Here is a 26,945-nt window from a genome sequence, read left to right on the forward strand (position 1 = left end):
TTTTTCTTGATAATATCTTTGCAATTTGCCTTTGATCTTACAAGTGAGCAAGAGCTCTTCCTTTAGGGGAAAAGTAAACCTCTATTTCCAAATTTCTTTCTTTGCATTGTTGCAGTCAATTTCATGTACATATATAGATTTACCAGTCAATCTATAATATATTATGATGTCTATATTTCTGCAAATCCTGGGTGAGCTGGCCTATTTTGGAGTGTCTTCACATGAGAAATTACACTACTAGAAGTCTAGTGGAAAAACTTCATTGTGATAGTCCTGATAGTAAACTTTATTATGCAGAGAAATTCTCAGAGGGTGTTAACATTTGCTATCTAAACAGTTTCCCTAAACTCTAAAGTTTGAAAACATCCTTGAGATTCACTGCCACTGAAATTCCATAAATCATCCAGAGAAGCCATGCATCTCAGTCTCACTTGCTTCCAATAAAATGTTGCTAAAACTGAGAGAGCTCGATTTGCTTCATTTCAAGTGAAGAAAGCACTTCTTCATAACTTATAAGTCAACTGCAGCACTTTCCACCACAGAATTTTGTGGAGACCAAATAGATTCCAGAAATCTATACCTAATTAAGCACCACTGCTGGGTTGCAGACTTGGTGCTCCTAAATTTCCACTAGTTGGAATCAGGAAGGATGATGGAATTATGTGCATGCCTTGTTCTTCCCTTAGCAGCTTGTAGTTCTTAGAAACATGACACTGAATCATTCACTTGACAAAGTGTTGCAGGCCCTAAATATTCAAGAGATGCACAGTGAAAGGCTGTGGTCACAATTTGCACCAAAGGACATTCTGAATAGATAGAAAAATTTCAGAGGTTTGGACTAGATGACCTCAAGAGTTCCTTCCAATCAAGATTAATAAATCTGTGATTATCAGATAGCGAGGAACTTGGCAGTATGTCCAAATCACTGCTATTGCAGGAACTATCCCCTTTCTGTCTCTTCAGTGTCTTGCACAAGCTGATGAAATTCCTCCTTTAAAGAAGTTGTTAGGGTCAGTGAAAAAAAAAATTAAAAAAAAAAAAAAATCCAGGGAGTTTTCCAGCTTCAGCTTCTGTGCACTGCTCCATTCCTCCCTGGGGTTAGATCCAGACTTTGTAATTGAGATGGCAGTTACATCTCCTGGTTTTTTTCTTTGCACAGGACTAAGAATCATCAATCCAGAGCCTGTTTCCTTTGACCCACACAGCTGGGGATCCCCCAGCTGAAGAGACGTCTCTCTGCCCTCCAGTAACTTATGAGTAATAACACTTTATGACACTGTATAAATCAAGTGATATCTAACTACATATACTTGCAAAAATAAGACTTCAGTAAGGCTACCAGACAGAGATTAGGACCTTTTCATTAGTTTCCTTGCTTTGTCTCTTCATAAACATTGAAACTAAATTCCTTTTCCATTGACTATGCCTTCTCTTCCTTGACCACCAAGCTGAGGAGCCTGTCCTGCCTGCCAATCCTCCATCACAGCACTCACTCTTACCTCATTAGGCAGCTGGATGAACTCTGCTTTGCTGAGAGAGAACCCCTAAGCTACTCAAGGTTCTGCAAAAATGCAGATCCCAAAACATATTTCTCCATGGGGAAAACCCCCATAAAATAAATGTTTTGGGTGTTTTTTTTGTTTTTGTTTTTTTGGTTTTTTTTGGGTTTTTTTTTTGGGGTGGGTTTTTTTTCTTAAAGCTGCAGTATGGTTTGCAGAACACAAAATGTTCCCTTAATATTGTTCACCCCTGACATATTTACTCTCAGATTTAAATTTTTTTTCAATTGTCTTTGTTCAAGCATGTATAATCTTGGATTATTATAGAGGTGTTTACTTGAGAGGCATGTTTAATTTCAATACAGTCTAAATGTTAGAATTTTTTTTCTTCTATGTGGCTCATCACCTTATTGTAGTTCACGAAATACAGAAATCTATTGGCAGTACTTTAGTTCATAAACTTTTTATTTTGAAAGACTTAGATACTGCAATCTGTGCTTCAGTCACCAGAACAACACCATCAGTCTTAACTTTCTACATCTGCCCTGTCCCCCTTGCTGATTTCTGGTTGATTTAATTCACTTTCCAACGAGCAATTGATGCCTTTGCCCCTCATTTCCTTTGTGAGAAGAAGTGACCCCAGTAACGCCCACCGTCCCTGCCCAGCCTGGCAGAGCTCCCTGCCCCTGCTCTGCAGAACTCCCCTCTCACAGAAATGTGCTGTGCAGCACTTCTCTCTCACAGAAATCTGCCTTCACAGGAATTTCTCTCAAAACCAACATTGGTTGCAAGAGAACAGACTGGGCTCTCCCCTGTGGGTATGGAGCCACTAGTTTTGTTTTGATTTGTTGCTTGGGTTTTTTTGTGTGTCTGTGTTCTACATATTTGGCCTTGTCAACTGTGTTTACTCTAGAGTAGAAAAAGAGAAGCTGGTCAGAAAATGACACAGCTGAGCAGTTGTTGCACTGCTGGTTGTATCCTTAACTTGGTTATCAGCTCACATTCAGAACGCTGAAACTTGATATTCCTACTTTAGAGGCACGAGGAGAACTTCTGGTTTGAAGTGTATGTTCTCCATGTCTAACTATTTATTTGTGATATGCATCTTGAGTTTTCAAGAGGCAGGTTAAACTGGAGTTTTATTTTACAGCTGGCTTTAGGCTTTATGTGTGCTGTGCACACTCACCATGGCATGGACCTTTCCTGTAGCAGGGAAGCTCTGAGCTCTTCCACAGCCCAAGGTGCAAACTCCAGCTTTCAGTGCTCATTGCCAGAGTGCACCAGCATTTCTGCCTTCTCTGCCTCTCTCACGTGTGGAAGTTAGTCACTCAGAGAAAGCTGCCAGACAGTGGGGGACATCAGAATAGAAAAAAATGCCACTCTGAAAATCTCATCCTAATGTTGTGTCCTAGTGTTAAAATTCATGTAAGTAGCTGTCAGTGTGTGCAGAGCTGGAGCTAAAGCTGTTTGTGTGCTGTGTAACATAGCAGGGGAGCCTTTTGATTCACTGAGCAGCTTTGTCTAGATCCATAGCTGCTCCTTTGCATGCTTAATATTATCTTTACAGTTTTAAGAACAGATAAGCTGTTCTGACCCTCAACAGGATCATCAGATAAATCTTCTTAACAGCTATTATACTGATTATTTTTTAAATAGCAAATGAACTCAGAATTTTGCATTAACATTGGGATTATTTTCTAGATACAAACACCCTCAGAAGAGCCTTCAGAGTAAATAGAGCTATTTTCCCAATTTGTTAACTTTACATCATCAACTATAATCTGGCAATAAATATATTTGCTCTGATCATCCTCTCAAGATCAGTTATTATGCTCCCATAGTTATGGGGTGTCACTGGCTGGGTACACCAGAGCCTCATGTGGAGTGCTTTGTGGGTATCAGCATTTTGCATACTTGCTGCAGTGCTTTCAAGCCTGGGGAGTGTCCAGCAATGATAGATGGGTAATTAGTGATTTTATGAAAGCATTTATATGGTTAACACTTCGGGTAAGCATGACTGACTTATTTCCAATCACCCATTTAGTGACCTACGTGAGGAGCCTTATAAACCATAGATCTCTCCAGATCTGTTATGAAAGCATCTGCTATCTGATCATGAGCTGGTATTTTCCATTTGTTCAATAACCCTACTTTAACATGTGACCCTCGTGACAAATACCTGGATTCCAATCAGCACTGCTGCTGTGAATCTGTTCATTGCTTCATCCCAAGCATGTTATACCTGAATTCAGTATAGAACTTTCACCCTAACACATTCTAGGCTCTTAACTAGCTTAGGCAACTCCAACAATCCCTTCCACATAACTTCAGAATTTGTTTAGACCTGCTTCTGAGTAAGACTGGGGCACAGTTGACTAAGAGTATTTTAGAGCACAGTTCATTAGTACAGATGACTGTTTTTTACCATTTACCTCCAACTGGTTTTCCATTTCCATCATGTCCTATGGAAAGATGAGCTCATGCTCTATATTTTGCTAGCTGAAGCTATTTGGAATAATTATAAGCTATTCTTTAAGATTCATAGATGTTTTTAAGGAATACAGTAGATGCAGGGCAAGATGGTATTGTAGCAGGAAAATGAACATTGCATGGGTAGTGTGAACTGTTTTAAAAGGATGTGTTAAGCTTTAATTAGGCTTAGCATGTGGGGCTTTTTTTCCTGTGATGAAAACAGGACCTAAAGAATTGTATCTCTGAATCACTGTTATAATTTCATCCGGCTAAAACTTTTGGGAGGGCTTTGATAATAAGAAGGAAATGGAGGAGGAAATGGAGGCTACTTGTCTGTAAAGCAAGTGAAGTGTTAGCCCCTTGAGAGAGGCCCCATATTGTGAGGTGTTAGCCCCTTGACAGAGGCTCCATATTGTAGCAACTTTTTCATGTCTGAACTGTGTGAATGCTTGTCTTAAAGATACAAAACTGTTCAAGTGTCCTAGAAATGTTTGTTATAGATATGGGACTAGAAAATCAGGTGCATTTCCACTCTAGATTTGTTTGTAGAGGTTCACAATTGGTATCTGCTTTCCTTTGTGAAAGGACACCTTACCTTATATTTGCTGTGGGTCTGTCTTTGTTTAGTAATCACATAATAGAATGAACAAATGGCTTTAAAAAAAGATTGCATGAAATATTAATTGTTGGTAATTTAGAAAAACCCATGATCAGGGTTGTCTAAACTAAGACACAACATGAATATTTGTCAGCTTGCATCTTAGAGACTCATAATAGCAACAGCTTCAGCCAGAGTACTTCTGTCTCTTAGAAGTCCCAGTAGTAACTTGTACATTGTTCCATATCCCACATCTTCAATTTGAAATACCAGGATTTTCTTCTGTGGTGGAAAAAGCATTAAGCATGACTATCTGAAGAAGAATTCCATGCTGGAGTGGAGTGCTTCATTTACCAGATGATTTCACTGTGACATTCTGTTCCAATACAGCATCCCTCTCAGGTAAGTATTTCAGCACCCTGTAGGCTGTTACTGAAAGAACAAATCCATTGTTGCAGTCAGTGAAGTGGGAACTTTGTCAGTTGTATAAATTCTGGGTGTACTCATGCTTTTGATGACCCAGTTGTTTCAGGCATATTAACAGGAGTTAACAGATGCACAAGGAGCCATCTAGTTTTTGTCTTATGTAGTTTTGTTTGGATGTTTTTACCTGGTAGTTGCTCTAGCTGGGAGAGCATTTACTGATTTTTCAGTACAGTAATAATGGACAAAGCATTATTGCCATCCCTATATGTAAGCCTGTTTGTGTTAAACCTATAGCGCTATGGCAGCAATACATGGTTTCCTCAGATCATAAATTTGTTCTCCTGAAAATTCAAGTAGAAATGTACTACTGAACTAAAATCTATAGCCAGGAGGTAGAGTACTACGGAACATGAGCATTACCTGTTCCAAAGCACCACTCATAGTTCTGTTACAGGCTCAGCCTCCATCACTGGACTCTGGGCTCACTCTGTAAAAACTCAACTCATGGGCAGACTAGAAAGGGAGCAGTCCTTGTGTGTGCATTTGACTATCTTGTGTGCATGAAAGGGACAAATGAACTCCTACAACTGCCCAATTACAGTTTGCTGACCACTGTAAGGGCTCCTCCTTCTCATCCAACCTATGCTGAAGTTTTCACCTTCTGGCAAATTCACAAATCAGCTTCCTACACTCTTTAAACTTCTGTTCATCTATGATCATCTGGGGATTTGGCCAGTTCTTTTTAGGGGAATGTTTTTCATGCCAGCAGGTTTAATGACTTCATTTAATGTTTCAGTTGTTCCCATTTACTCTTTTTCTACCAGCTGGAGAAAAACTGTAGAAATTGCAGAGAAACATCTCAAAATACCTCAGACTTCTGCTTTCCCAGGACCAGGCTCCCAGTTGTGCTGTCTCAGCTCACAGCAATCAGCTGGCATCTTTTTCAGCTCCAGTTGCCTTCCTGTGAAGTATACTGCTGAGAGGAAAAGGGAAAGGGTCAAGCTCTATCAGCAAATCCACAGCCTCCTGGAATGACTGTTGCTTCTTTTCTCCCCTGATCTTGATCTGCAAGTCCAGATGCATCTCAGTGTGTATAAACTGGTTCCTTGCCTGTTTATCCTGGAAGACCTTATGAGTTCTTGAATATGCCAAAAATACAAATTTCCTCATGTCATTTGCCAGTTCAAGTGGGGTCTTTTTAGTCCCTTCTGACTTGAACATCTCAGTGATGCTGTGGCAGGTTATGGCCCATGCTGGCTGGTTCCAGCATATCAAGGGCTGGTCCTGGATTGGAATGATTGGAGGGCAAAACATTTTGGACCATCACTAGTGCTAGATCAGACTAGGTGACTGCTAAAACCCTCCTGCCCTTTCTGACCGTCCTGTGAGCCATTCATTTGAGTTTGACATTGAATTGAAAAAATGCCAGAGCTTGCACTTTGGCTGAGCAAGAACAGCAACTTGAAATTTCTGTGCTTATACTTCAGATCTCATTGCTAACACCACTAATCTCTTTTTGACCTAAGGGGCTTGCCAATTTTAGCTTGTTTCTATTAGGAGGAGAAGTTGGCTATGGAGTGAATTGTTTCTCTGGGACAAATCTGTCTGGTCACAAAGAATGCACGGAGCCTTGTTTCCCTGAGCATAGCTGGGATTAATAACAGTACTCAGAGACCCAGGCCTTTGTCCATCCAGCCCTCTACCCTAAAACTCTTTTTCTTATCTCTTCTCAGATCATGTTGTCTGTTTGCCTTGGGTTTCTTTTTGCTGCCTTCATTTGTTCTTTCACTGCTTCTTTCACGTTTGAAAACGCAACACAAAAATTCAGTACAAACTCCTCTGTGATTGCAGATATTTTGATTGAAACCACTTCAACTTCTGCCTGCAAGGATCATCCTATTCCAGAATTTTCCCAGGACTTCTTTTCTTTCAACTGTCTCTTAAGCAGATGAAAACTAATGGAAATTATCTCATATTCAGGAGAATGACTTATTTGTCTGATGCCAACAAGTGAATTTTGGAACAAGAGTTCCCCATTGAAATTCACTAGAGAAAACAGACAATAAATGGAGCCACATTTTTGTGGGCATATCCTGGAAGCTGGTGTGTCCCCAGAAATACATCCATTCAAGAATTAATTACTGTGATTTTGGTTTTATTGAGACAAGAATCACAGACGAATGCCTGGCAGGGGAAGGAGTTTGAATGCATCACTTCTGTTCATCTACCAGGAGAGAACTTGCCTCAGAAATGGATGCCTGTGACACTGAGCTGGGAGTGCCTGACACCTGACTCTGTTTCTGTGCTGGTTTCAGCTGGGGTAGAGTTAATTTTTTTAAGAGAGGCTGGTACAGGGCTGTGTTTTGAATTTGTGCTGAAGAAATTACAGTTTCTTGGCTATCTTTGGGGAAGAAGGTGGAGGAGGATGTTCCTAACAGAGGATGTTGTGTCAAAGATTATGTCCTGCTTTTTTGCATCAGCTGAATTGCAAGTACAAAGTGAGGATGAGCACTGGATTTTCATCTGTAGTGGATAACCTCTAAAAAGGGGTAGAAAAGAAAATCCTGTGGCTGTTCAGCCTACAACTCTGGTCATCTTTAGCTAACTTGCAAACTAATCAAATACTTGGTTTGTCTTTATGAATAATTTAAAATAATTTTTGATGATTTCACACCAGAGAAGTCAACAGGTAGAAGTAGTGGCATCAAGACCACAGTGCAATGGTACTATTTTAGTGGTTGTAATCATAATTCATTTGACTTCTCAGCGTGAGCAATGCTTGTCTTTCCCTCGGTGTAGGGCACTTGCTGACTCCCATGGTTGAGAGCTGGAGCTGGCACCTGCCAGGCAGCTTCTCTGTGACTGACCAAACATGGACTGTCTCACATTCAAATATTACATTTTTATTTTGTCATGCATAACTGGGTCCATTCTAAACACTCTTTTTGGAGAGCTGATAAGAAAGTCAAGGTTCTGCCCACGGTAACTCAGAAATGTTGGGACCCTTACTAGTTACAGATATAGAAAAAGAATACTCTAGAAAGGAACATATATACTGAATAAAAACAACAATGAAGGGTTTAACTGTAGACACAATCAGAAAATGTGCTTCTGTTCCTCAGTCAATGGAAGGTGATAAGAGAAAGAATTCTCAGAAAAAACTCAATTTTCTCCAGTTCTGTGCCCATATTTTCTAAGTTCTTGACATTTCTCTACTATGAAAATTTTATTTAGGTTGAAATGATCGTGGAGTTTACTCTCTGAAAGATGATTTTTTTCACTAAAAAGGTTGAATAACAAATGTCAGCCAGCCTCATTTAATATTTTACATATGTAGCTGTGACCTAGGTTGGTGTGTTCAGCATGCATCATGTTTCTGATGCAACCCTAGAGTTTTCAAGGATTGAAATCACACATTAAAGACAAAAAAAGGAAAATTAAACCTATTTTCTCCCAGGTATGTTGCTGCTACTAAAAATCAAACTGAGAAGTAGCACACACATTACTTGGGAAGGAATGAATCTTTAAAAGTGTTTAGGGATTGGAATAGGTTCACAAGGATGTACCAAAGAAGTGCTGTTTGAAAAGTGGTATGAACAAAGGAACAGTTTTTGATGGTCCCTATGATTATTTATTTTAGTATTATTTCTCACTCAGCACTACCTCCCCTCGACTCTTATGTTCTTATTAAACATAAAGCCAGTCCTATTTTGGATAGCAGTATGCTTTTAGCAAACATTGTTATAAAATGTCTGTCAATTTGGTTGGATAAAGACCTTATTTAAATTTAAAATTTAAATTATTTTCTTAAAATAAAATTTGTGGGGCACATTTTGAATATTTGATCTGTCCAGCAAGACAAAGGCACACAGCTTTAACCAAATGCTGCTTGGGATGCTTTGAATAAGGATATTAAGGATAATCATAATGGGGCTCATTGTCTTTCACCTTGTCAGTAAAGTGATTTGAATCTACGTGAGTAAATAAAGAAAAGAAAAGGCAAATATGTTGGGGGACACAATCTTGTCGTCTGAAATTCACATGTCATCCAAACATCACAAGTACCTGTCCCTGTCCCCTCACTCCTCCTGAGCGACAATTCAGACTTTATCACTGTTTCAGACCTTTGTGAAAACAACCATAAATACATGTATTTGGGTGACAATCATAAATATGTGAAATGTATTGCCTACTTTGAAGTTTGTAGTTCAGTCTCTGGGAAAAAAAAAGCTACATAGAAAGAGTTTATAGAAATGTAAGAGCAAGGGAAAGAATTTGTGCTGAAGGCAAAATCTCCAACTCCATAAATGTCTGACCATTTAAACTAGGAGAATCACTGTAAGTGCTTCATGCTCCCTCACACATCCATTCTCATATTGGATGATTTCTGTAGCCCTTTATACCCATTGTGGCAAATTGCCAGAAAAAGGCATATTTTAGCTGCTCCTTATTAAGAACAGCATCTGAGGAAAATTTCTGAGAACTAGACTTTCAGCTGTATTTCTTCTACATTTTCATGTTCTTAAGAAAGAATTTTTATTGCCGCCAAACGATCTTCAGCACAAATATCTCTGGGTTTGAAAGCAAGAATGGAAAGCATTGTTTACTGATAATTTGTAAAGTTTTATGTGAATTTTAGAGCACGTTTTCTGTATAGAGAATGTGCACATCTGCCAGCAGAATAAGGGCTCGTGTCTGAACTGCCAACAGCAATAGACTGCGCATGTATCAGGAAGGGTTTGTCAACTGCTCCCTTCTTTTAATTTGCACGGTTAGTGCTGTGAGGTTTATGCAAGGCAGCTCTCAGGGGAGGGGACTGAAAGTTCTTTGAAGTCCTTTGTGGTGGCTGTCTAATCTGGAGAAGAGGATTACTTTCTTTCTGCCAGAAGCACATGACAGTTTGGTAATTAATGAGCATCATAAAGTTCTCTTTTTCTATTAGATACCCATTAGTAAACCTGGGATGGTTGTCATTTTGGACAAAACCATGCATATCCTCATTTTATCCCAACATCAAAGGGGATCTCCTACTGTCTGATGCTGAATGCTCTAATTGTGTTTGTGTTTGGTGGAGTTGGTGCAGAATGCATCTGAAACAAGCCTTGACACAAACTGTAGGTCCTGTGATTGGACACACAGCCTGAGCCTTCCCAAAGCTAACAGCTTAAATGAGTGGTGGGTTTCTCTATTATTTTAAACATACTGCTCTCTTCCTCTCCTGTCTGTCTGTTTATGCTATTTGTTTTCCTTTGAGAATACAGGAATTAACATACTTTCCACATCCATATCATGCTGAAAAAAGGAAAGCACTGTGTTGGGCTATTTCCCTTTCCCCTTTTGATATAGTATTACAAAAAGTCTTTCTTTAGGATTTAAGAGCATTTCAGGTATTAAAGCTCTCTTGGGTTGTCTTTTTCACATTATTCTGAAAGTACAGAATGGTTTCCTGTTCTTTATATTTGGCTCTTTTATACTGGAACAGTTGAAAAGTCCTAGTCTGTGGACTTTTTCTTTCTGAGAAAATGTCACCCTTTCTTCCAAAGGGTCCAGTTTCTGAATGCAGTGTAGTTTCTTCAACTGCATTTAATCTCCTTTAGAAATAAGAAGAATGGCTAAGCAGCCTGTTTTATATATTCTGAATTTAAGATTTTTTAAAGGTCAGATGCTCATCCTATACTCAAAATCTGTGCCGAATGCAGGCTGGAAAGAACTCAAGGATATGCAGCTGCCTTTTCTATGCACAGGGTTGGACCAGAAAGCTCCACTGTAATGAAATGTGATGGCTTCAGAGGGACTGCTCAGCTGTGAAGCCTAAAGAGGTATATACATACTTAAGATTCCTTTTGCTTTGTTTTCTCTCATATTATTTTATCTTTTTAATAGGATTATGTCTTTACTATTTGGAATATCTGATGGACCCAGAGTTCTTGTTCAGGGTCAGGCTGGATGCTGTTTGTTGTGACTGTTAACTCAGGATTAGCAAAACAAAGTATTATTAATTTTTGCATCTCGTGTGGTGAAAAAGCCCTGGTGTCCTAAGAAAGGAAATGTAAAAATCTGCAGTATAAAACCACATAAAATAAAGCTAACTGGCTTTAACTGGCCCAAATGTTTAGCATAATCAGAGGCACCCTGCAGTATGGCTGTAAAGGAAACTGACAGAATTAAATGTTCTTCCTTTATAGCAAAACTGAAATAGAGACACTGAATTGCTTCTGAAATGAAAGTGTACCTTCCTCACTAAAATCCCTGGGAAGATGAACCTAGGTCAATAAAGAGTCAGATTAAGCAGAATTGAAAACTATTTTTTTCAGATATCTTAAACCTTTAAAATAAGATAAAATAATAAATATAATTGCTATATTTGTTGTATCTCGGATCCAAATTTTTTGATCATGTTTTTCTGAGTCATCCTTGCTCTTAGGAGATGAAAGGGATAAGTAATACCATTGAAGCTACAAAGCAACTTGTAAACATAATCTCTGTATTCTCTCACATTTCAAATTGGAACTGGTCAGAAAATTTATTGTGGAACTGTTCTTCATTGCAAAATGGCAATCCATATAAATGTTTCACTTTTGACAATGCTCTATGTATTAAAATACTGGAGCAGAATATTTGAATAGACTTGAAACAGAAGTTCTTTATATTTTTGGAAAAGAACATTTTGACCTTGTAAAATAGCTTTTTAGCCCATTGTTTAAAATTAAGAAGACAAACTGTTTTGTAATAAGAAGAGCCTAAAAATCAGAACCATCAGTTTAAACCTGAAGAGAACTTTAAAAATTTATGAAAATAAATAGTTTTTTCCTCATTTAGAATGAAAGAAAGAAATAGTAGAAATTCCAACATAGCAGAAAACCTACTTTCTGCACAGCTCTGATCCCAGCTGTAAGCATGACAAAGGCTTGGACCATTGTAGCAGTTTAAAACTCTTTTATTTGCTTGTAATATTTACTTTTGTCTAATTTTCTTTAAATGAATGCAGAGAATCACATCTGGATTCTTTAAATTGCTGAAGTGAAAATTATGAATGGCTGGGATATTTGGATATTTTGTGGTCCTTACAAATTCAGTCTCCTGCCAGTTTGTACACAAAAGACCATCCCACATTTACTTCTGAGGCTGGTACATTGAATTTGTGATTGGCTCTAGACACAAACTTCAGGTGTGTTCCCCACTGTAGACTCCAGCAACCCATGCAAATGTGGAGCTGGGGCTGGAAAAGTCAGAGCCCAGCTGGTGTCTAATTAGGCAAGGCCTGGGAAGGCGTCCAAAAAGGGCTTCTGCAAGTGCATCACAGGTAAAATGTGAGTCTGCTGCTGAATGAGTGGGGGGCTTGGTGACCAAGGACACAGAGAAGGCCAAGGTGCTCACTGAACTCTTCAGCTCCTTCTCTCCTGGTAAAACCAGCCTCCAACAATCCTAGGTTTGTGAGCCCAGTGAGAAAGTCTGAAGCAAGGAAGACTCACCCTCAGTGAAAAAATGTCAGGTTAGGGTGTGCTCAAAGAAGCTGGATGGAACAAGTCCATGGGAACTGATGGGATGCACTCATGGGGGAGCTGGCTGATATCTCTGTGAGGTCACGCTCAGCTATCACTGTAAGGTCACCACTATTGGGAAAGGCTTTCTGAAATAAAGCAAATGTGACAGGTATCTTCAAGGAGGACAGAAAGGAGAATCTGAGAGTTACAGACCAGTCAGCTTCCCCCTGATGCCAGGGAAGGCAGTGGAACAAATGCTCTGGAACCCATTTCCAAGCCCACTTAGGACAGAAGGTGACAGGGAGTGCTCAGCATTGGTTATGAAGGCGAGAAATAATCCCTAGCAAACCTGGCAGCCTTCTGTAAGAAAGGTGAATGTTGCAGAGGATATTCATCTTGACTTTAGTGAAACTTCTGACACTGTCTAACACAGTACCATCCTTGCTGACAGAGGGATGGAGGATGGTCTGGATGAAGGCACAGGCAGGTGGGCTGAACCTTGGCTGAACTGCTGGGCTTGGAGCCTTGTGATCAGCTGGAGGCAGCACCAGTGCTGTACCCAAGGAACCAATACAGCAGCCAAACACTGCTAAACCTCTTTGTCCATGACCAGGGAGAGCCTAGGTCAGCTTTAGGTTGTTAGTCCTGTTTGGCCTGATTTAAGACTGATACATTTAAACTCCTTAACTATTTGCCAGTGTGCCATGATTCTGAGTATGATTCCATTGTGTGAAAGATGAGCTATTAAAATATTAGATGCTATAGTAAAGAGAATATAGAATTTATAAACAAAAGTTCTATTATCCGTCTCACTGGTTTGTGCTACAGAAAAGAATTTGTGGAGAACCATAGGGTATTCAACAATAATCCAACAGCGGGGAAGAGCTGAAGTATATTCTTTTTCCATAGAGATTTATGCTGATTTGTAGAATTTTAAATCCAGTTTTATTAATGCCTTCCCACTCTCAGTAGGAAATACTCAGAACATATGAGGAAACTGTCTTATGAAACAAGATTTTATTTTAATAATGTGGATATTATTGTACAGCTACTCAGACATGAAGAGACTGAATAGTACCTCATGGGTCTCTTGAAATCAGTATGGAGCCTCCAGACCAGCTCAGTGGCTTAGTTGAACTCAGTGCAAGAATTTTCTTCCTCTCTTCTATGGGGTCTATACTAATTGAACTTCTTCAGTTGGTCTGAAACACTCATGATCCACTTTATTTTTTTTTTGTGGTAGGTAGATCAAGAATTGCTGAACAGGCCACTGGTCTCTAACCAAAAGCAGATGCCTGGGGAAGAGTATAATAGGGTTAACATATCATGATACTTCCACTCAATCATCTCTCAATCTCTCACAACTTGTTATTCAGGGGATTCTTGAGTCTGAAATGACTTCTCTGTATTTAGAAACTGTCACTGATTTCCCTTATCTTGGTTTGCCCTAACTTTCCTTGAGCCCATGTATGCTACAGTACTCCCACTGTTTAGTTGGTTAGGAGTACCAGAGAAGCAGAGCTGTTCTTGCATATGTTTGTCTGCTTGAGGTTGATGGGAATGGCTAATCTGGTCTCAGTATTCTTCTGGACAGTATCTTTCTGCACAAGAGGGCTGACTAGAGCAAACCCTAAGACTGGAGCAGTAAGAAACTTTTTGTGGTGACATTCTAACTCCTTGCAGAAACAAAAAACACTCCTTGAAACATTCCACAGACCCACAGCTACACATACAAGAATGGCCTTAACACACCTGTAACTTACACATTGACTGTCTTCTGCTTGGTGACAGAGCTGAGATCTCTCACGCTGTTGTACATCCCACTTGAGCCTTGTCCAGCGTAGTAGCATTTCGTTCTCTTTGATCTCCTGAATGTTTTACAGTGCATAGCATGCAGGAGTATTCTTTTTGTGTTTAAAAAAAGAAAATTCACCTCTCCCTTCGAGACCAGGGGGAAGAAGAACCTTAAAATCTTGCTCCATATGCACAAAGTACAATGCATCTCACCCAAATTTAGCTATCTACAGTTATCTTCACTTGATCTGGTCACCTGGTCTCCCCTTATAGCCAAGAGAGGGGAATAACCTGTTCATCTGACCTATTTTAAATGTCTATATTAAGATGAGACAATTCATTTCCTAATAGGTACTTTTAGAAGATGATTCATTTCAACTTCATAGAGACATATAAAATAGGTCACATGAATCACCCATTTCTCTCCATTGACTGTAGAGGAATATAAATTCTACATAGTATATGTTCAGGAATTTGTATTTTTTAAAGTCTAAATTTAGATTAATAAATAAGACACTGTTCTCTTATTGTGTGAATGTGGTATTAGCAGCAGTGACCCAGCCACAGTCCTACAGCTGCCTCATGATACTGAAGGAGCCTTATAGGGAAAGATTCTCTTAAGATATTGCAAGAGGCTTCTACAAGGGAGGCTGTGAGGAATTAAAGGTGTGTGGTTTACGTGCCTGAGTTCTTTCACTTGTCTGCTCTTTGGCTGCCAGAACAGAGGCAAAAGGGAAAGCCTGCTATGATGCACCCTGCCTTTGCAGGACACTGGCAGAAATGCTGCCTTGGTTAGACGTGGTCTGGCACTAGTTCAAAACCACCATGGCAAAATTATGAATGCCAGCAGAAGAATTGAGGGCTTGTTAGTTTTATGCAAATCCCGGAATTCCTGTAGCTTCTGTCATGTATTTGAAAATGCACAATGTAAAAGGACACAGAAAGTAGAACAGAGCAGCAAAGTGGATCTCCATGGGTTATCTTCATTCAAACTAATGCAGCCTATCTGAATGCAATAATTATGTCATTAATGCCATAACAAAATGTTGCAGAGGCCATGTACTGAGAACACAAATTAAATCCATGTGCAGTGTGTTTGGTAGAGTCTTGTAACACCAATGGTTAACAGTAAAAAAAAAGCAGAGAAGTATAAATTAAAAGAAGTATAAATTAAATGTTCAGAGTTTACTTGGTTGTTTTGTATCTATCCGCCAGTCTTTCAGAAGTTTTCATATAGAAGTGAAGAAGACTGATTTTAAGCTCATTTAAGATAGTGTCTTATTTATATGAGTCAGTTTTGTGGTTCCTTTGGATGCACCTTGTAAGAAAAAACTAAGTAAATTTTGAAAACAGAGCTGTTTTCCACAGCAAAGTTTAGAGAATATAGGTAAGCAGCAAGGACAATTTAGCTCAAGCTGTGTGTGCTGTGCTGGTGGCCTCAATATAGTTGAACTGCTTTAGTGATTTCTGTTTTCCTCACAAGGAATTCCTTGCACACGGGGTCCATGTCTTGTCACCTGGAGTGTGTGTGTGCTGTGCTGGGCAGTGCTGACACGCTCTGTGCTCCTGCTGTGTGCCAGCATCTCCCTGGGTCTGGGCCTGAAGCGAGTCTGCTTCTGATTCAGCAACCTTGGTAAGCTGCGCAAAGGCTGAGCACGGAGCCAGGACCATGCCCAACAGTTAACAGTTTGGACCTCTCTGTTGTACTCTTGGGTAATTCATCCCCAAGACTGCCTGTGGGCTACAGGCACTGCAGAGCAGAAACACACACAGGGAAATGGAGAAGGGAAGTTTCTGTGCCTCAGCCTCTCACCTGTGTCAGCCTCTGTATTCCTGCTGCATCACAGGCTTTGTACCAACACCACTCCTTGGTGTGCACAGGGTACCTGTGGGGGAAAACTGCAGTAACCAACGACTCAGCATGTAAACATCTTGGAGAAAAACCTGATTGCTTATTCTGCTGTATCTTAATGTTCAAAAGAAGGCATTCTTTTATAGCCAAGTTTCTTTTAGAATGACAAAATACTTGTGGCAAGTTACTGGAGCCAGGTTTCTACTGTGACATGGTGGTCCAGGCAGAGCTTTTGGAGTAAAGTTTTCTTTCCCAGTATGATATGGTTATAAGTGTTTGCCAAAACACTTTGGAATTGTTATAATTCATGCAGAGCTTAAAAGGTAGTTTTATTAACATTTTTTATCCTTTTCAGATATTTATTAAGTTAACACTTCTTACACTTACTTATTTGTAAGCACAGCACCAACCCTGTTTACTATAGCAACAGAACTTCAATAAACTTTATGTTTATTTAAAAAACACCCAGCAAAACTAACATAGAAGTGCTGTGCTGAACCACCATACATTGAATTCAAGCCTTTCACATTTCATGAGTTTTGCAAATGCTATCATATTGGAAATCAGGCCTGGGTGACTGTCAATGTCTGTAGTTTCAACTATGCTGAAAATACTCCAGAGAGGAAACCTAAATACAAAATATAGGTGCAGATCCTGATTCTTACATTTTCTTCCCAAAGATCATGGATTTGTCAATATGTGATGGTAGAGGACTTTACCACCCCATAGCTGTAAATAATGAGACAGTGATCAAGCAACTTTCTCCTTCCTCCACCCCTTGCTGTGGGTTGCCACTTTGTCAGAAGTGACTTCTACATAAGCAGTGTGCTCCGTAAGGTCTGACTGGTCCTACTTTGTTCCCATGCCAATTGTTTTTCCAGCAATAATTTTTCCTCTTTCAGAAAGAAAAGCACCAGTGCATTACAAAATGAAAAATGAAAACAGAAAATCCAGCTTCTTACAGTTTAAAAAACCCCAACAACATTGAGCAAGTAGCAGCAGAGTGGAGGAGCTCAGCTGGCTTATCTGACTGTAGCCATTTGCTTTAATGCAAGACATGTTTCTTTTGTCCATGTGCAGTGAGTATTCTCTAGAATGGATATGAAAAGTAATAGGGAATTGTATGATTTAATGGTGACCCTCAGTGCCATGCTTTGAACAGACCTATGATGCCTGTGTTGTCAGCTGTGGAGTGGGGCTCTCTTCAGTCATCAAAGCATTTTAGTGGAGTTTACAGTCTGTTGTTTACGTTATTGGCCAGTACTTTACTCTTCTGAATGCAGTTTAACTATTCCACCGCCCCTGTGATGAGTATTCTTTTCGGCAGCAGCAGTCCTCACAGCCTTGGAACATTGTTTTTGGACACAAACATACACAAGTTATTAGAACACAAGATCAAAGGAGGTGTCCCACTGTCTTCCTTTCAATGCTCCCATTGTGTTTGTATGCTGAAGCCTGCTAGAGAGTTAGAACCAGAGAAGGGGGAAAGGGGGGGAGGAAACCTTTGTACAAAGGTACTTGTCACTGAGAGAAGCCCATAAAAGATGATGTGAGAAAAGACACCAGGTGGAGTATAAACCACCCTTATTGTTAAGAAATGCAAATAAAAATCCTATCCTATATTAAAACTTTCTTACTTGTCATTTCTTAGATGCTAAAGGAAAGATTCTGATTATTGAAGTCATGGCAGTACTTTCTACTTTGCTTTTTTTTCTTTTTATGTGTAGCACACTATACATGATGTGGAAAAAAGTTTTTTTCCCTTTTCTCTGCATATTGTTACAACTGTTAGCAAATTTCATCTCAGCAAAATATCTACTGGAAAAAGAAAACTCAGAAAAATCACACTTTAAAATATCTCAAGAATTCCCTTCTATGGAGGACATCCATAGTTTTTGATTAGTAAATAAATTGCAAATTCATTTTATTTGGATAGGAATAGCGTTTTCTTTGGTGACAGAAATGATTCCTGCTAATTTTGTATGATCTTCGAATTTCTTCTGGAGAATCTGCAATCAGATTCCAAGCAAACAGATTCTAGGTCCAACACCCACTAAAATATACTGAAAAAGCCAATTGCTTCTAAATTGCTGGGAAAGCCCTGGCCCGGCTTCCTCAGCTAGAGAGAGATACATGGTAGAAGCAGTCTCACTAGTTTTAGGCAGCATCAACTGATTTTTTCACCTTTCCTCTTTTCTGGTGAGCTGAAATCTGGATTACTGAGTTAGCTATGCAAAGGTTTTTGAGAGAGAACTTGCAGGACATAATAGGTGACAATTAGGAATTCACAAATCAAAGCATTTCTGAACTGGGCCTTCACTGAAGGCACTTGCTGATGAAGACTTTCAGAGTAATAGATGGAGAAAACAAAGATTAACCTGGCATGAACCTTTATACTCATCATCATGGATTCTTCTGTTTTAAGACTTATAAAACTAATTTTACTGAATACAATGGAAAGAAGATGTGATACCACCTGAAAAGGAGTATCTTAGTGGAGGCAGTACAAAGGACAACTGGGTGTCTACTGGTGGTTGTGGAAAACAGCTCATCTGCCAAATCAGCACTTGTCACCCTGAACCACCAGCCCTTAAACTCAACATCCATCTCTATTTGATGGGTTCTCTTGGCTCTGAAGAGAAGTGAAAGAGAAAATACTTTAATGATGGAAACTATATCCACTGGAGTATGGAGACACAGTGGTCTTACAGTGCAGGACTACAAAGTTTGCCATGGTTTTCTTCAGACAACCTTCACAGGCTCTCAGAAGATTTATAGGACTAATCTTGAAGAAGGCGTGGAAAAATTTCTCATGGTACCTGAGCATGTGCAATATTTGGCAGGTGAGGTAGTGAATGTGCTCATTTGTGATAGACATCTTTCTGCTGCACAGACACTGTTTGAACTTGCTGATCAGTCTTTCTTCCCCCTCTAGGGTCAGGGCAGTTGCTGACATCCAAGAAAAACCCAAGGAAAACCTGTGAAGCAAGTATGTTTGGAGTTGAAAGGATGCCACAGTGCAGACTCATGCCAAAGCTTTGAGGCAATAAGCTAAGGCTGCAAAGTTGCTAAAGCCAGGAGGTGCTAACATGCCTGATTGCAAAAATGCCTAAGGCAAAAGTGCTGAAAAAACTGCCAAGACCAGAGGTACAAGGACAAAGGCCCAAAAGCTAAAACAGTGTCTTGTGACAGGCATCCCATTTATGTGTTGGGAATGAGCAGTCAAAACACTCATGTGGTCACCAAACCAAAATTAAATGTTCATAAAAGGGTTTGTGGCCCTAAATGCATCAGCAGGGTAGTGATTGAGGCAACTGTTGAAGAGGTATTATTGCTGTGGGCAATTCTTTGTTGATGAGTAAAAGGGGTTTGGTTGGAACGTGGTTGAAATGGAGGCTGTGTGTGGTTTGTGACCATCTGTGATTCTAAGAGTGATGAGGTTAAACATTCTGAATCAGCTGGATCCTGGAAATAATATGAGCTTACATATGATCCATTGTCCCTGTCAATGCTGCTGAGAGCACATACATGTTTTTCCTTTACAACTGAGCAACATTTTCTTAAAACACTGTCATTCTGTTCAATATGGACTTAGATTGTTTAATGCAGAGGAGGAACCACACAGTTTGCACTTTGCTGCTTCTCGGTGCCTTTTTTTTTTTTTTTTTTTTTTTTTTTTTTAAGAATTACATAGGGCTTTTCAACTTTAAAAAACACGTATCAGCCCTCACTTGCAATGGAGGTGGTGTAGCATGACCAGCATGCCACTTCCAGATGGAAGAGAACAGCACCCACCTGAGACTGTGGGAGGCCAATACCAGCCTTCTTTCATCTCCAGCTGGAGGGAACATGTCAGGAGAGGGGAAGAAAAGGAAGGAGATAAAGCAGAAGAACTGGAAAGCAGTATCTTACCACTACCCAGACAGGAAAATCAATGTGGTGCTTTCATCTATCAGGTAACTCTTGCTATTGCAACTATTGCCATTAATTTTGCTATGCTATTGAATATTGACAATGAATTCCTAGAATAGTCTTATTCACTTGTTCCTTAGCTAAGATGCATTTCATATCATCAACTGCTTTATAGTATAGCAAGGTTCAAAAGGGTTTTCCATCTTCTGAAGAAGTAGAGTGTAGTCAGCCCTAATGAAAGGGCAATGAATAATACTCTACGTCATAGCTTCCGAACTTTAAGAATTCCACTGAGGTCACTGGGTTAGAGATCCTTTAATCATTAGTACTGTTTTGTGAATGGTGTACTTTACTCTGATATTTTACTAGACGTCACTACTTAACACCCTTCTGACCCCATGGAAGGAAAACCAAAAATCTTTGTATTCCTTGAGGTCCCTGTAGTTTGAGGACCATTATATACTAAGTCAAATCTTGAGGTTGCTGTTTAGTTGATATACCATGCTAAAATCTCCTGAAATCAACTGGAATTTGATGTCCAAGCAAAACCATGGTAAGAATCGCAAGATTTGTCACTTTGAGAGTAGCTAAAACTTTCTCCTAGGTGGAGGAAGAATTAGCTGCAGTTGTGATTCATACCCAGAGTAATGTCACCATCTTGTAATTGTGTTAGTCCTGTGCCCAGGCAACAGTCATGAATCCCATTGTACATGGAGTCAGTTACTGACATTTGGGATTCTTTTGTCAGATTTGCTCTCCTGTGAAAGCCTTGGTTCTGCAGGGTATGTCATCGACTGTAATTAGAAAGGGCTTGCTTTAAATGCTAACAAATGTTGTGTATGTGAAGGCAGTTGTGCACAAGAGTGGCTGTGTTCTGAATGCGAGTTCCTCGACACAAGTGGACCTCTGTAATCTGCTGTGAAAGCCAGGGCTTCTTCCCCTGGCCACTTCAGCAGACCTGTTGAACTTGAGACATTTTTAAGGTCTTGTTTTATTCCCAAGAGCCGAATGTGAGCACCATCTCATAAGACGAATGGATAGACCCATCCCATTTGGGGTCACTTACGTTAAGCTGTTCTCTATTTCTCATAAACAGTGAAGATAAGTGATATTCCAAAAAAATATTTGCTGATGAAGGACACTTGTGTATATGCCAACCTGAGGTATTAGGATTTAGAATTTCTTCATATGAATCAGAAAATTTTTACAAGTTTTCACAGTCTAAGTGAAGCCCATGCCCCAATGAACCTGCTTCATCTAAATAATTTTCTTCCCCTCTTTGACCTCCCCAAAACAAGATACAATCTTCAAAGGAACAAATATGTCGCTTTAAGTACATAATATAAAAAATGGGCCAAAGAAATTATTAAAATACATAAAAAATAAATTCACAAAAGATGCATGTTATTAGCTATTTGACAACCAATTGATGCTGTTGCAATGGCTGCATTTCACAATGCAAGGTCTTTCTTTGCTAGACAGATAAATAGTTGGAATAATGTGAGAAATGACTTTGCAACCATCCAAAGAACAATTTGGGTTGAAACGGTTCATTTAATGGCATTGCATTGGCTGTGCTGTGCAGTTGTTTCATACCAGACCTTCACCACATCCATGTGCTTTGGAATTCCTTCTAAAAATGAGCTCCAAGCCTGACCCTCCTCTCCCGGTCCCAATTCCCTGCAGAAGTGTTACTACATATGCTTTGAATCTTTTTTTCAGATGAGCTCCCAAGTCTAACTCCTTCCTCCCTGTGCTTGAAACATATGGATTTGAAAGCACAGATGTGGCCTTGAAGTTTTTTGGACCAGGCCCATCTGGGTCAAACCCTACATAGTTTGACTAGTAGTTTCTTGAGTTAAATTCTCAGAAGTCTTCATTTTTTCTTGCTCTGAATCTACTATGTACTCCCTTTTATCTCTCCTAGTTGAACTACAAGGATCTCAAGGGAGATGTGATTTTCATAAACAGAAATATAATGACCAGCCAGAGGAAAAAAGCAAATTTTTAACGACTGTGAGAACTATCTTTATGAAACAGCAAGTTTCCTTTTAGTTTATGCTCTATGTAAAAAATACACCATTCATAATTTGGAGAAGTAGGGGAGATTCTTTGTAAATCTCATCTACTTAACTAATAATGAAAAAAAGCTGAGAGAGACTTTGTCCTCCTGCTGCCAACATTTTGAATCACTGAGAAAGGGTTCCGGACCTGACCCTGAGAACTGCATTTTGGCATTAACAGTGACTTCATTAGGACCACTTGTGTGCGAAGGGATGCCCGTGAAAAACAATTTGCACGACTAAGTCAGCAGAACAACTGCTTTTCCAGACATGCTGGCTTCCTCCGAGACCGAGATACCGCGAAGTGCGGACAGGAGGGGCTCAGCAGCGCACCCGCGCACAGGGGTGCCGGGAGGCAGCGTGCGGGGTGCCCGGAGCCCCGGCAGCGCCGGGCGCGGCCCGCGGCGGGGAGCCGGCCCCGCGGCCCGTGCGGGGACGCGGCCGCTGCGGGGGCGCGGCCCGCGGGGCTCCGCGCCGGCTGCGGAGGGCGGCGCTGGCGGCGGCCGGGGGCCGGGCCGGGCCGGGCCGGGGGCAGCGGGAGCGTTGTCCGCCCGGCGCCCCCGGGGCTGCGCGGAGCGGGGCCGGCCCTGCCGCCCGTGCCTGCCTGGAAGTGAAACGCGCCTCGGCTGCTCCTTTTTCTTTTTTTTTTTTTTTTTTTTTTTTTTTTTTTTTCTTTTTTTTTTTTTTTTTTTTCTTCCCTTTTTCCTTTTTGAGCCTCCAAAAGGCTCACTCGCCCCTTTCATCTGCCGCCGCGGCCCAATGGGAAGGCGGAGGCTGCCTGCAAGTGGTCTAATCTCAATGAGGTGTCAATCATGTTCCCCGGTGGGTGAAGTAAGGTCTTTTGTAACCGCCTCTGTCTTTGGGAAAGAGAGGAGAGAGGAGGAAGGCTGGAGCGGAGAGGGGGACGCCGGACCGTGCTGCAGGAGAGGAGCTGAGCTTTGAGCTCGCTTGTGTGTTAGCAGGGAGAAGCGGAGCACATGGATTTCTAAACACGCTGGGATTTTATATATCTACAAAAAATAACAACAAGCGAACCTGACCCTACTGAAAACAGTCAAATGAATCGTAATTGCAGATCAATGCAGAGAGATGGGGAAACTTCATTCGAAACATGGTTAGTTCCTTTCACTTGCTACTTCCTTAGCCCCTTCCCTTTATTCGGATTTTACTCGGTTTGTTGGTGTGATTTTATTCTGGTGTCTAACGATCTTCCTTTATTATTTCCCTCACACACTTCGCTCCGGATCTGCCTAGCTGCCGTTTGTAAACCCAGAGAAAGTCCAGAAGGTAGGGATGGCTCCTCACTGTTAGTAACTTTGAACGCCTTCCCCGGTCCGGCTGGCTGCCCCCGAGCCCCTGCCCTCTCCCCTCAACTTTCCGCCGCGTTTTGCTCTCTGCGCGGCCGCCCCGCTCCCAGCTCCGTGCCAGCCCCAGCCCCGGTGCCAGTCCCGGCTCCAGCCCCAGCCCCGGTGCCAGTCCCGGCTCCAGCCCCAGCCCCGACCGGGCGCGGGGATGGCCGCGGGGGTCGGGCGGGCTCTGCGGGCGGCTCAGCGGCGGCATTGTCTCCTCTTTTCTAGGTGATAGTTTTGCGGTGAACGCCTCTCTGGCTCGCAGAGGGCTGGAGGACTGGATGGTGAAGCAGAAATACTCCGGGGGCAGCAGCAGCGGCGGCAGCAGCTCGGGACTCCAGCACGGCTGCCAGCACCGCGCCGTGTGCAGGCTCTCCAGCGCCAGGGTATGTCAGCTTCCTCGCTGCCCCCCCGCCCCTTCTCTTTGAAATAGTGAAAAGCAAAAGCTCTTTCTACATCCCTCTTTCCCTCCCAAGGGGCGGTTGTGCAAAGGAAGGTTTTCTTTGCCCTAATGCTGCTCCGAGGCGCTGCCCCGTGGGTGGTTTCCTTCAGTCCTTTGATGAAGTTAGAAGCTGCAGAGCAAACTTGGTGAGGGTACAGAAGCCAAAGGAGTAAGGGAACCTGACTGCTGGTGTCTGGACAGTACGATTAGAACAAAACCTTTCACAAACAGGAACAAACGATCCCTGGGGAAAGCCCAGCACCCAGCCAGTGTGCGATAGCTTGTGAGCCCTGATTAGTGCACAAGTTTGCCAGTGACATTTTGGCAGTCAAGAAGTCCCCGAAGAGTTATTGTTATTTATTTGCTCTTTGCTAATAACGTGAGGCTGACTTTCTCCACGAGAGTTGCTGTGCCATTTGCTTGTCCTGGCTGTTTCACTGGTCACTTCCACCCCTTCTTTTTCCTTCAGTCCTCCTTGTAAAGCTGGGCTGGAGGAAATGTTTCAGTTGCTGTTTTATTTATTTTTAATGTTGTCTCTTTAAACAAAGAGGCATGATGGGAGGTAAACAGGCTTAACATTACTTAGATATGGTCCTCATAGTGTTTCAGGGTGTGAGCCACAGCTTATTGATGTTTACTGAAAGACTCCCATTGACTTTGGATCAAGCCCTGAAAGTTTCATCACTGGAAAGGTAACCTGAGAGATGGGGAGATTGGAATCTGTGCTTGCCAGCAAGCAGTGTGTCTTTGAAAGCACAAGCAGAGCCAGGGCCACCAAACCTCCTGCAGGATCTTTGCTTTGTTAGCTACCAGTTGTATTGTCAAAAGCCTGGACTTCTTCTGTCTCAGGAAAAATTCACTTGCAAGTTGAGAATACTTCATTTTAGGTGTGTTGTGTAAGTGAGTAGAAGATGTGTAGTATGGGAAAAGCTGATGATGACATTTCATATTCCGCCAGTATTGTATTTTGAGGAGCATAAATTGTGTGAGAGTCACTAGAAGTAAAGACAAAGGGGGTAAGATACTGATTTGTTGTAACCCATGAACATAATTACCTTCAACTTGCAGGTATGACTGGTTGCAGTGATATTTATTGTGCTTTACTAGGAAACAATATGTTCAAAGAAAGAAGTCCTCATTAACAATAGTACGTACTATGATACAGATGCAAAGAGTAAGAACACCTGTTTTTAATTATGTTCTAATTATCCCAGTTTTTGTAAGTCATGGTTTTTATACATGTTCTACCTTTCACATGTATGTTTTCTAGAAAAGAAGCTCAACTCACCAAACTAAACATAGATTTAGTGTACAAGAGTTAAAGGTAAAAACTCTGACTTGAGTTTGTGAAATGTATTTTCTTCCACAAAGATGATTTGCTTTGATAAAAGAAGGAGAAAATATCTTTTGTCAAAGGTCCTTTCTATTCACAACCCTCTTCAGTTGACAGTTTCGTGAGGTCTGCTCAGCTGGAATGACAGTAGAACAGTATCTCCCCTCTTACTCAAGAGGAAGTCCTCCTCATGATGGCTCAGCAATTAGCAAGCCATTAACTAAATATTAGTCTACAGTTTTAGTACATTATAAAACTGTAAATAGGTTTAAGTGTATTTAAAAGCACTGTTCCCATGAGGCCTTTTACTGTCATACTTATAGAGATGTTTCTGAATGTTCAAAAATATTTGCCATTTATTGCCTAATGTATTTGGTAGTATCTGTGTGCATGTATAGCCTGCCTGCTTGTTGATTTAGTTTAATTGTCATCCTGTCACAGGCACACTGTGACAGCTACATTAAAGTTCCTTTAAAATATGAACTTTTGGAATATGGAAGGATGCATTTCAAATCCTACATTGGAACCAGATGTGCCATATGTACAGTCATTTTGACAAGGATTACAGAGTCACAGCTATTGACTCCATAACTGAGACTGCATGACTGCTTCTCTTCTGAGATCTCTTTGATCTCTTGTATAATTATGCCAAGATACAAAGGGAATTGTAGCCTAACCTCTTGGTTCTTCGGTCTCCTCAAGATGTAGAAATAGTAGTTTCTTCTGCTAATGGTTAGTCACAGGTTTGTGTGGGACAGTGGGACAGTCCCCAATAGTGTACTCGCGTTGCACTTGAATCTTTTCCTTACTGCTTCAAAATTCATCCTAAAATGTTCAATAAGCTTACAAGTCTCTGTGGAATGGTACAGTTTTATTGTGTCACAGCTAAAACTGTGACTTCTCTGTAAAACATGGGGTTTTTTTCTCCCAAAATAGATCCCAAGTTGATGTGTTTGTGACTTATGGCAGAAAGAGCTAGATCAAACATTAACGAAAATACCTGCATTCACAGAAACATACAGCTGTGTTAAAAAAATAATCATCCTAGAAATAATTTTCCTAGTAGGAATCCTTAATCAGAGCTTTGCTGATGATGGTTTTGTTAGTATGTAGGGCCTATTTGGTGAAATTCAGTTTACTTCCAAAGACCTGTTGATGGGAGAGGAGAGCATCTAGCCTGAAGAGCTTCCGAGACTGAAAATTCAAAATTTGAATAATTTTTATCAAAACTTGGATGTGATAGTAGAATTGGATTTATTTTGCTGTCTATAAGCCAAAAATTCTGTCTTGGTTGTAGTTGGAAGGCTGTTTCTCTCAAGAACAGACAGTGAATTGTTCTGCTAAGTTAGTCATCCAGGGGAGATGACACTGAAGTTCAGGGGATTCATGCAGTGTTTTACAAGAGGAATGAGTGACTAATACAGGAAAGCAGTAAAGTTTCATTTGTAGTCCTCTCTAGAATGATTGAACTTACAATTGTTGTGGAGGGGAGGTCTTTACATCACTTCACTCAAGGAGAGTTCAACTGTACAACACATTTTCTGTTCCTGTGCAGAAGTTCTGAGTTTCTCAGAGAAGACTTCCCTCAGCTGATGTGTTGTCCTTGTCGTGTCCTGTCCATCTGTCTCCCCTCCAGTTCACTGAAAGAACAGTAATTAGTGTCCAGCTGTTGCCAGAAGTCTTCTGAGAAGGCTCTCCTGGAGGACGGTTGGGTGAAGGCA

The 26,945-nt window shown here is 40.9% G+C and overlaps 1 protein-coding gene across 3 annotated transcripts in view; it reads left to right on the forward strand.

The window, feature by feature from the left end:
- The first annotated feature begins 15,778 nt into the window (after positions 1 to 15,778).
- NKD1 (NKD inhibitor of WNT signaling pathway 1) overlaps positions 15,779 to 26,945 on the forward strand; it is a 114,594-nt gene continuing 103,427 nt past the window's right edge. The window contains exons 1-6 of one of the 3 annotated variants that reach the window (XM_068202677.1): positions 15,779 to 15,906; positions 19,061 to 19,272; positions 19,964 to 20,081; positions 23,060 to 23,214; positions 23,355 to 23,387; positions 23,678 to 23,835. In XM_068202677.1, the coding sequence (XP_068058778.1) occupies positions 23,190 to 23,214; positions 23,355 to 23,387; positions 23,678 to 23,835 (216 nt within the window). In that variant the 5' untranslated portion in view covers positions 15,779 to 15,906; positions 19,061 to 19,272; positions 19,964 to 20,081; positions 23,060 to 23,189. Of the gene's footprint in view, positions 15,907 to 19,060; positions 19,273 to 19,823; positions 20,082 to 22,740; positions 22,923 to 23,059; positions 23,215 to 23,354; positions 23,388 to 23,677; positions 23,836 to 26,945 lie in introns of those variants that run through there. The other 2 variants (XM_068202678.1, XM_068202679.1) reach the window with 2 other exon arrangements.

The sequence above is a fragment of the Anomalospiza imberbis genome, chromosome 12 (assembly GCF_031753505.1).
Source record: "Anomalospiza imberbis isolate Cuckoo-Finch-1a 21T00152 chromosome 12, ASM3175350v1, whole genome shotgun sequence".
Taxonomy (NCBI): domain Eukaryota; kingdom Metazoa; phylum Chordata; class Aves; order Passeriformes; family Viduidae; genus Anomalospiza; species Anomalospiza imberbis.